General features: G+C 50.2%; 1 protein-coding gene across 2 annotated transcripts; it reads left to right on the top strand.

Annotated features, from left to right (window-relative positions):
* Positions 1-539: 539 nt before the first annotated feature.
* On the top strand, positions 540-3742 carry FOXI1 (forkhead box I1). 2 transcript variants are annotated; one of them, XM_023218746.1, is made up of 2 exons: positions 540-1168; positions 2686-3742. In XM_023218746.1, exons 1-2 carry the CDS (start codon positions 595-597, stop codon positions 3246-3248), a joined length of 1137 nt encoding a protein of 378 aa, XP_023074514.1. In that variant the 5' UTR covers positions 540-594; the 3' UTR covers positions 3249-3742. The 2 variants fall into 2 exon arrangements, with proteins under 2 accessions (XP_023074514.1, XP_023074516.1); XM_023218748.1 differs by having other exon boundaries at positions 2971-3248.
* Positions 3743-10553: the final 6811 nt, after the last annotated feature.

Raw genomic sequence — 10553 nt, 5'->3', positions numbered from 1 at the left:
GAGGGGGAGAGAGAGAGAGAAAGAGAGAGAGAACAGGAATGAGCAGCTGTGATGTGGCCAGAGCAGTTCATAGAAAAGAAACTCAGTTCAGAGCAGAAGGGAGGAAAGAAAATAAGAAGGAAAGAAACAGAATGAGACACAGAGAGGAGAGGAGGCAGAGAGAGAAGGAAAGTGAGGAGGGTAAAAAATGTGAGGAAAGAGAAGTACAGAAAAAAAAATGAGATGAAGCAAGACAGAATAAAGGAGGGAAAAAAAGAGGGGAATCAGGAGGATGGTAAGAAAAGACAGGAGGGAAAGCCGGGAGAGAGGATAGAGGGGCGTCCTTGCTGTGCTGCACGTCAGCTCTGGTAAGCCGTCTAGCATGTCATTAGTGGGGACCTGAGGCGCCAGCGGGAAAGTCCCCTCCCAGTGGGCTGGAGGCTGAGGGAGGGCGGGCCCTGGGCTGGGATCCGCAGGCAGGTGGCCGCCCCTGGGTGGGGCCGCCCGGCCAAGCCCTCGGGGTATAAGTGGGAGGCCGGGCCTGCTGAGCACCTGTCGGGGGCAGCTCCTGGGTGCAGGTGCCAGGTAGGTGGCTCCGGCCAGCCCAGCCCCAGCATGAGCTCCTTCGACCTGCCGGCGCCCTCCCCACCTCGCTGCAGCCCCCAGTTCCCCAGCATCGGCCAGGAGCCCCCCGAGATGAACCTCTACTATGAGAACTTCTTCCACCCACAGGGCGTGCCCAGCCCTCAGCGACCCTCCTTCGAGGGGGGCGGCGAGTATGGGGCCACCCCCAACCCCTACCTCTGGTTCAACGGGCCCACCATGACCCCGCCACCCTACCTGCCCGGCCCCAACGCCAGCCCCTTCCTGCCCCAGGCCTATGGCGTGCAGAGGTCGCTGCTGCCAAGCGTGTCGGGGCTTGGGGGGAGCGACCTGGGCTGGCTGCCCATCCCTTCGCAGGAGGAGCTGATGAAGCTGGTGCGGCCCCCCTACTCCTACTCGGCTCTCATTGCCATGGCCATTCATGGGGCACCCGACAAGCGCCTCACCCTCAGCCAGATCTACCAGTACGTGGCGGACAACTTCCCCTTCTACAACAAGAGCAAGGCCGGCTGGCAGAACTCCATCCGCCACAACCTGTCGCTCAACGACTGCTTCAAGAAGGTGCCCCGGGACGATGACGACCCGGGTAAGGAGGCTTTGAGTGTGGGGGGTGTCCCCAAGGAAGGCTCACTTCCTTCCTTCCCAAGACCCTATTCTAGAAAGTTCTGACTAGGGCTGTGCCCCCCCGAGACTAGGGGATGCTACCAGGCAGGGCAGAGGGGAGCTCAGCAGTGGAGGAGAACATGGGCCCGGGGGAAGATTGGGTTTTCAGTCCTGGCTGTGCTCCTGCCCAGTCAGTGACCTCCAGCAGGTCAGACCTCAGAATCTCAGTTCCCTCATCGGAAAACCAGGGATAGTGATGGCATCTGCTTTGCAGGCTACAGTGGAGGTGATGAGATAATGTACACAAGGTCTTTGGTGTTATCAAGCGCTTAATCGCCAGCAGGAATTACGATCATCTGCATCTCCAGCACCCACCACATAAAAAGTCTTTGGTGAATGAATGACTGGACCAAGTAAAGCCCGAGGGCATCCCAAGACTGCCAAGAAGAGGATCTGACCTGGGTTAAACAGCCACTATTGACCCATTTTGCTGCCTGCCCTATTTCTACTTATGTAACCTCCTTTAACCCCATGACACCCCTGCAGGGTAGCTCTTATTAAACCCATTCTATAGATTAGGAAAATAACACTCAGAGGTGACACAGAATGAAGTGATATGATGGAACTTGAATTTAAACTCAGTTTTCTCTAACATCAGAAATTGTGAGCTTTTCCTTTCCAACGATACATTTCTAAAACTCAGAGACCTGCAGAGAGGCGTGTATTAAATACTCATGCATCCATTTCCCAGAATTAAAGTCCATTTTTGTTCCACCGCAGGAAGCCAAGGTATAGCTCAGAGGAACCCCAACTCTGCCCCATTTGAGGTTGGCAAGTGCCAGACCTGTTTGTCCCCAGAAGAGGGCAAGTGTCCTGTCCAAGGACTGCTGTCACCCTCAGGCTGACAGATGGTAGCAGGAAGAGTTCAGGCCTTCCCTCAAGATGGTACCTCCCAGCTGCAAAGCCCCTTTCCATATCCAGTGTCGATCGTTCTCAGTGAGCCTGAGGAAGACAGGGGCAACAGGTCCACTTTTCAGACTAGGAAACTGAGGTTCTCCCAAAGCCTCTCAGTCAGTAAGGAGCAAAGCCAGGACTCAAGTCTGTCTTCAGACTCCAAGCCTAGGACTATTAGGGAGTCCCGGAGTTTTTCCTGAGTCTTCTTTTCCTTCAGCATTGCAAGCCCTCCATCCTGCATCCCCCAACCTCTCAGCATCCCTGCCCCCAGTACTTCATCCTTCTTAAAGAGACCTACATTGCAAACTCCTTAATGCCTGTGCCTCTCGGCTGCAGTCCCAGAGGGCCCTGTCATGGGCTGCTTAATGAAAGATGGAGGTGGTGTGGTCCATCAGTTGATGGAATTCCTTCATTCCTCAGTCCCTGCCTTTGGGTCTCTGACTTCCTGCATCTGTCACCTTGTCTTTTAGTTTATGACAATAAGAAGGAACAGAAGCAAAGCGTTTTGTCCACCTCTCTACTTACCCCCTTTCACTTTCGTATCAGGCAAAGGGAATTACTGGACCCTGGACCCCAACTGCGAGAAGATGTTCGACAATGGAAATTTCCGCAGGAAAAGGAAGAGAAAATCAGATGTTTCCTCCAGCACAGCCACCTTGGCCTTAGAGAAGACAGAGAGCAGTCTCCTGGCAGGCAGCCCCAAGACCACAGAGCCTCAGGACATCTTGGATGGAGCCTCACCAGGGGGCACCACCAGCTCCCCAGAGAAGCAGCCCTCCCCTCCGCCATCAGGCACCCCTTGCCTTCACAGCTTCCTCTCCTCTATGACAGCCTATGTGAGCGGGGGGAGCCCCACGAGCCGCCCCTTGGCCACACCAGGACTGAGCCCCGAGCCCAGTGACAAGACGGGGCAGAACTCACTGAGCTTCAACTCCTTCTCCCCGCTCACCAACCTCAGCAGCCACGGCGGTGGGGGTGACTGGGCAAACTCCATGCCCACCAACACGCTCGGCTATGGAGGATCTGTGCTCGGCCAGTTCAGCCCTCACTTCTACAACAGTGTCAACACCAATGGTGTCCTCTACCCCAGGGAGGGCACTGAGGTCTAGGTACAGAACAGCTCCTGAGCCAGATGGACGTGCCAGAAAGAAAAGCAGTGGAGGTCCTCCATGCCAGCCCCATGGTGGTCCATGACTGTGGAACTGCCCAGACATAAGTAGGAGTCTCCGAGGAATCCACCCTCTTTCTAGAACACTGGTTAAGACTCCTGTTTATCACACATAGGCCCACACACAGACTCACCAACTTTGCAATGGAAACACTGGTGCCTGCAGAGCAGCAATAACAGTGGCAGGTGCCGTACTAGGCTCTGTACTGGCCACACTTACCACTGACAGTCACCCCGTAAGGTTCACAAACCTCCCCATTGAACAGATGAGGAAACTGAGGCTCAAGGAGGTTAAGTAACATTTCCAGGGTCATATAAACTAGTAAATGGCAGAGCTAAGAGTCAAATCCAGGTCTATGTGATTGGAGGCTGGGATAGAGAACTGGCTGAGTAGCCAAGGAAGGTCAGTGTGAAAAGCTTGCTATGGCAAATAGAGCGAAATCTCTCCACTGCTTTCTGCCCACCAACATTTAGTGTCAGCCCCAACCCATGTTGTCCTGGTCCAAGACCTTATTCTGCTTGCCCCAACTTCCCTGCAGACACTCCTTTTGCTACCACCCGAGGAAGGAAGTCACCTGTGGCCTTAGTGCAGGAAACTCAGCCCTGGTGGTCCCGCAGAACAATGCATCTAACATGTGCAGTGCATCCCCATGGAGAGACATCATTGCCCCCCAGCCCCCCAGAAACCTTGAGCAGATCCAGGGGTCAGTGAGAGGAGTGGTGTGTACCCCTAAATCCTCCCACACCAGCAGTGCCCATCTGTAAAATCTTATAAAGCCCAGTTTCCTGTGTGCATGTCATGGGCCAGTGAGCTGGAGATGGCTGAGTCTTCCAAGAGAAACAAGGCTGGATGAGCGCTTTTTTTTTTTTTTTTTAGCCCAGGAGAGGTGGATGTTTGTCTGAGAAAGCAATGGCCTCAAGGGAGGGACTCCAGCCCACCCTCACAGGGGGATCTCTGCGCGATCTCCTGGGATTTCTCGTTTTTGTGAGTACTTTTTATGCTGGTGATGTTTCATCACAGAACACCCTGGGAAGTGTTGTTTGTTTTATTTTCTTTTTAATTAAAAAAAAAAAAAATGTGGTGCAGAAGCGTGGGCCTTCTTTATGAGATTTCCTGTGTCTTGGCTGCCTGGTGCGTTCAACAGGGGGCCAACTGCTGCCTGGAGCTGAAGGCATTTGGGACAGGAGACAGAGAAAGAATGCATATCAAGACTCAAGACTCTTTTCACCTCTGCACTGGTGTGGAGCCCAGACAAAAGCCCCCAAGGAAAAGAGGGGAGTCTGGGAAGGGGGGATAGGGTCATGGAAGGAATCCATTGGTATCGTATCCCAGTCTTTACAGTTCATGCAAGCCTCCTAACTGTGCTATGATCATTTAATTCTAACAACCCCACGAAGAGGGGGGGGTACTAGTCTCATTATACAGATGAGAAAACTGAGGGTCCGAGTGGTTGAGAGATTCGCATGAAGTCGGCATCCAGTCCACACCTAGGTCTGTCTGACCCTGCACCTCATCATGCTTCAGGATGGTCTCAGATGTGACCAATGCTAGAGGCAGTAACAACAGTACCATGGGCTGCAATTCACTGAGGGCTGTGGGCAGTTCCTGGGTCAAGTGCTGTGTAGGTGGGACCTTTTTTATCCTTACAGCAGCCCATAAGTGTGTACGCTGGTGATCGCCTGGGGTCCCTGACACAATGCATGCTGCAGGACTTGTGCATTGAAGCTGGATTTTTTGTTAGGAGTTCTCTCTTTAGGTGTGCACAGAGAGGGCTTAAACCAAGAATAGCTGGCCATTTGTATCGCTGCCTACTCAAACCCTGGGGCCTCTCTTTCCTTGGAGTGACAGAGGGGAACTGGTAAATAACAACAACAATGACAATGATGATGATGGTGATGATGATGATAAGAGCATTCATCATGGGTTGACCATGTACAAGGCACTGCATGAGGACTTGACCTGCTTTATTGTATTTAATCCTCAAAATAATCCAGTGCACTCAATACCATTATTTTCATAGGTATTATTATTCCATTATTGTATAGGTAAGAAAACTGAGGCCCAGGGAGATTGATACCTTGATAGAAAGCAGCCACAGTCAGGACTCAAGCAGATTCATTGATGCCTTAGCTAAAGTGCTTCTCCACAGAATCTAGCAATGGGGAGCCCAGGACTTACCACAGGACAGCAAAATCGTGACAACCAAGAGAAAAAGAAGCAGGGCTACCTGAGAACCCCTCAGGCCCTTTCCCTGGGAGTCCTTTTCCGCAGGGAGACTTCTGGCAGATTCCATGTGGCCTACGAAAGTAAAAGGATGGGGACATGGTGTCAGACTGTCAGACTGTTAGAAAAGCCAAGATAGGCCTGCCCCTTTCTGCAGAGAAAGGAAGCCTACAGCTCGGAGGGAAGGCACTCCACAAATGTCACCAGGACAGTGAGGTCAGAGTCAGAATTAAAATGCAAGTCCCTGAAGCCCAGACTAGGATTCTTTATCACACTAGATCCCTCTGTCACCAAATTTGCCCAAACAGACCACCCTCTCCATTGATCATCTCACTGCCTGCTCTTCAGCTCCTACTCCTTCCTCTAGGCGGGTCTGCAATGGGCGAGGGCCTGGGCCAGAAACGAGGTGTGAAGGGGCCCAGGGAGAGCCCAAACCAACCCGGAAGGGAGCCGGCCAAGGGAACCAAGGCCCACAACCTCAAGTCTCTAGTCTTCTTCAGCACAAAATTCAGTGATGGGCACAAGCAGAAAGGAGAAAGTGTTTAGGGCTCTGACAACACAAAGACCCTGCCAACTCTTGCCTGTGGCCCTGCAGGGAGTTCCTGGTAGCAGCGCCAGGAGCTCATGGGAAGCGTGACTCTGCAAGCACCCAGAAGGGCACAGCTGAGGGGAGTCGCAGGCCAAGAAGCGGGTCTCCCAGTAGCTTCCATGGTGGCTGCCTGCCCCTCCTTTGGTTCTCTTCCTCTGAGAAGAAGAGAGAGGGAGGGAGGCAGAGAGGGAGGAAAAGGTGGGATAGAGGAAGGGAGGGGTAAAGGACTGGCTATTTACCAAGCACTTAATCATGTGTACAGTGCTGTGCATGGACACTTGCATGATTAGCCTCCTACTCTTTGGCTCCATGTTGAAGCCATGGTGTCCAGCCTACATAAAGGGTCTGAGAAAAGGGCCACCTGGAAGGCTGCCTGGAACAGATGTGACTGGAGCTGAAGGATGGTGAAAGTGAGCTGATTGAAACCACTAATTTACCCTCACCCTCCAACAGCCACACTCGAATCCTCCCCAAACCCTGAGTTAGCGTGCCTCCATTTCCAAGTGACGTGGAGGTTGGGGGAAGTAGGCCTCAAAGCAGAATATATATGTATCATATATGTATATTTCATAATCCCATTTATTTTAGTAGGCAAAGTTGCAAGAGGAAAAGTTGGGAAATACTATACATAAAATACTAGCAGTCATTGTCTGGTGGCTAATAAAATATTAGGTGTGGCTTTTGGTCATTGTGTTTATCTCTTGTGTACAGTGGACATATTGTCATCCCAGGCCACCACAGCTAGATACCACTGCTTCCAATGACAGGGGTGCAAGAGTCCTGCCATATTGTCCTGTGGTCCCCCCGCCAGCACAGATGACTGATCCTGAGGGACACCTGACCCAAGCTGAGGTCTTTCTGCTATGGCTGAGGAATGCGTCCCCTTAGCACAGACATGGCTCTTAGGCAGCCACCATTGAAAGGAAGGGGAATCAATGTGAGACAAACAACTTATCTAAAATGTGAGATTCAAGGCTGGGTGCGGTGGCTCACACCTGTAATCCCAGCACATTGGGAGACTGAGGCAGGAGGATCATTTGAGTCCAGGAGTTTGAGAGCAGCCTGGGCAACGCAATGAAATCCCATCTTTACAAAAGATTTTAAAAAATAGCCAGATATGGTGGCATGTGCCCGTAGTCTCAGCTACTCAGGAGACTGAGGTGCAAGGATCACCTGAGCCCAGGAGACGGAGGTTGCAGTGAGCTGAGATCATGCCACTTCACTCCAGCCTGGGCAACACAGTGAGACTCTGTCTCAAAAAAATAAAATTAAAATAAAATACAATAAAATAAAATAAATTGTGAGAATCAGAAAAACAAATGCTCAGACTTACTGAAAAGCTAATGCCAAGCTGGTGAGAGTGTTGTGGGAGTTAGAAGGTGGCAGAAGCTCTCCTCGGAGTTCCTGGAGGGTCCAGCAGAGATCAAGGCACAAGACTGGAAAGGAAGGGGAGTTTGAGGAGAGAGCGGAGGGGTCGCAGGGAAGTAGCCAGCATTTATGAGCCCCTGCCATGCACTAGGCCCTGGGGACTCATGGAACATGCAGTTATCTCCTGTCATCTTCACATTGCCCTGGGTCTGGGGGAGCATTTTAACCATTTGACCTATGCAGAAACTGGGACACCCAAGGTTTAAGCAGCCTCTCAAGATCTCAGACCACAGTCTACACACTTTAAATATTAGGCTCCCCCACACCCCTGTAAATGGGCACTGTGAGGCCTACCATCAAGTGAACCATCAGTCTCCTCGCTAGAGAGAGCATAGGGACATAGCATCCATATCAGGAAAGCCACGTTGGCCAGCACATCACAGCAGGCCCAAGCTTTGTCTCTGTGGAAGGCTCAACCCCCTGCCCTATACACGGACTTCATGCCTGCCCCCTGCTTTCCTTCAGCCCAGAAGGAGAGAGACCTGGGCTGCTTTCTCTGCTGGCCTGCCTTTTGCTATTCTCCTTCGCAGCTGCTGTGAAAACACAATGAAATTGGCCTTTGTCTCTGACTTTCTCTATTCAGTGCTTCTTTGAGGTTCTTGTGGGGCAGAAATATTGCAATGCTGCAGGCACCATTTGCTTCCTTTTACTTGTGGGCCCCCACATGACCCATTGGACATATGCTCCTCCCTTGCAGAAGTCTTTGGAATCCCAAGCAGAAGGCCAAAAATGCAGGGTGTGTTCTGGAGGTGATATAACTATTTGGGGGAGCTGTCCTGCTTTCTTTCAGTTCAGGCAGATGAGGTAACAGCAATATTTAACATTTGTTGCATGTTTAGGACGAACTATGTACTTCCTTTTTTTTTTTTTTTTTTGAGACGGGGTCTCGCTCTGTCACCCAGGCTGGATTGCAGTGGTATAATCTCGGCTCACTGCAACCTCCGCCTCCCGGGTTCAAGTGATTCCCCTGCCTCAGCCTCCTGAGTAACTGGGACTATAGGCGCCCGCCACCATGCCTGGCTAATTTTTGTATTTTTAGTAGAGATGCGGTTTCGCCATGTTGGCCAGGCTGGTCTCAAACTCCTGACCTCAGGTGATCCACCCACCTCGGCCTCCCAGAGTGTTGGGATTACAGGTGTGAGCCACCGCACCAGGCCTATGTACTTCCTATAGATTGTTTAACCATCTCAATGCCACTGAAGCTGACACTGTCATTATTTGTATTTGGTATGGAAGTAAACCAGTATTCAGAGACATTGAGTAACTTTTCCAAGACCATGCAACTAGTACCTGAGGTAGACCTCAAACACAGGTATCCCCAACTCCACAACCTGTGCTGTTAACCTAGATGCTAGGAGAAAACTCCTGAACTGGGAATTTGGAGACAGTATCCCCACAAGGAGAAAATTCCCTTTCCACAGATTCTGGAACAATCAAATGTGGGATAATGGCTATCAGGAAGATGTTGCGTCAGCTCGGGCCACCATCATCTCTGCATTCCTGATCAGCGACAGCCTCCAGGCTGGTCTCCCTGCCTCCAGCCTCTGCCTCCGCACTACAGACTGTGAGCTTCCTAAGGGACAGAGCTGATCATGCCTGCCTCTGTCATCCTCAGAGCCCCTCAGTGCTCGTGTATACTTTAGGCAGGTCCACACTAATTTGCATGGCTCTTGAAGCCCATGCTCTGGCCTCATTTCTCTGATTAGACCTCAGGCTTAACATCAGACTAAATTGGATTCAGATCCCCTCTGCCTGCCTAGAGGAGTCAATGTAAGCAGGCAGCTGCCTCAGACTAAATTGGATTCAGATGCCCTCTGCCTGCCTAGAGGAGTCAATGTAAGCAGGCAGCTGCCTCAAGAGATGTCCTGCATATTCGTGTGTATTAGTCTGTTTTCACACTGCTAATAAAGACATGCCTGAGACTGGGTAATTTATAAAGGAAAGAGGTTTAATTGACTCACAGTTCTGCATGGCTGGGGAGGCCTCACATCATAGTGGGAGAGCAAGGGATATCTTACATGGCAGCAGGCAAGCGAGCGCTTGTGCAGGGGAACTCCCCTTTAAAAAACCATCAGATCTCGTGAGACTTACTCACCATCGTGAGAACAGCACAGGAGAGACCCACCCCCATGATTCAATTACCTCCCACCAGGTCCCTCTAACAACACGTGGGAGTTGTTGGAGCTACAATTTAAGATGAGATTTGGGTGGAGACACAGCCAAAACATATCAGCATGTTTTATTATTTTTTTCCCTCAATCATGCTATATTCTTAGTGTAATTTAAAAATACTTAAAACAGGATCATTAGAAAATAAAAAACTCAGATTCTAGCACCAAAATTCAGAAGGGGGGCTATGAGAATGAGGGGTGGGGAGAAGTCTTCCTGAGAGTTTCTAAGAGGCACTGGGGAAGTGAGGATAGTGATTAGCCCTGGAGGAAGAAGGGGCTACTGGCTGGAAAAGGGCATGAGATGGGGTTGATAATCTCCTATTGTTTTATCTGAGTGCTGGTCACACAGATGTGTTTACTTTAGGAAAATGTATTGAGAATACACTTGTGATTTCTGCATTTTTATATACATACATTAACTCAGTCATATGCTGATAAATGTTTAACAATGGGTTTGCTGGAGAAAAAAGGGTGCCCCAGATTTGTAATGTCTGCCCATTTCTGTGGTGTAAATACTCACTTCACAACTGATTTCAAGCTTCCCATGCACTAACTGAAGACAGAGTTGGGAAGACATGTGCAGTAGCACAACATTAAATCATATTTCCACCATACACACATGGGAGGTGTAAATAACACCCAGAGCATGGAAAATAATAAAATGTAGTAAAATAATCAAGCAATGAGTTTTATATATTTATTTCTTACCTTTGTTTATAATATAATTTTAACTATACATTTATTTAATTTTTAATAATAGCTGTGCTTGACATAAAACTCCTGAAAAGTTAACAGCTGTTGTGAGCCAGTTTGAGCCGGCTCCAGGACACCATT

This window comes from Piliocolobus tephrosceles, chromosome 4 (assembly GCF_002776525.5).
Source record: "Piliocolobus tephrosceles isolate RC106 chromosome 4, ASM277652v3, whole genome shotgun sequence".
NCBI classification, from domain to species: Eukaryota; Metazoa; Chordata; class Mammalia; order Primates; family Cercopithecidae; genus Piliocolobus; species Piliocolobus tephrosceles.
The sequence above is the reverse complement of the archived record's forward strand: the minus strand, read 5'-3'. Positions and strand labels throughout refer to the sequence as shown.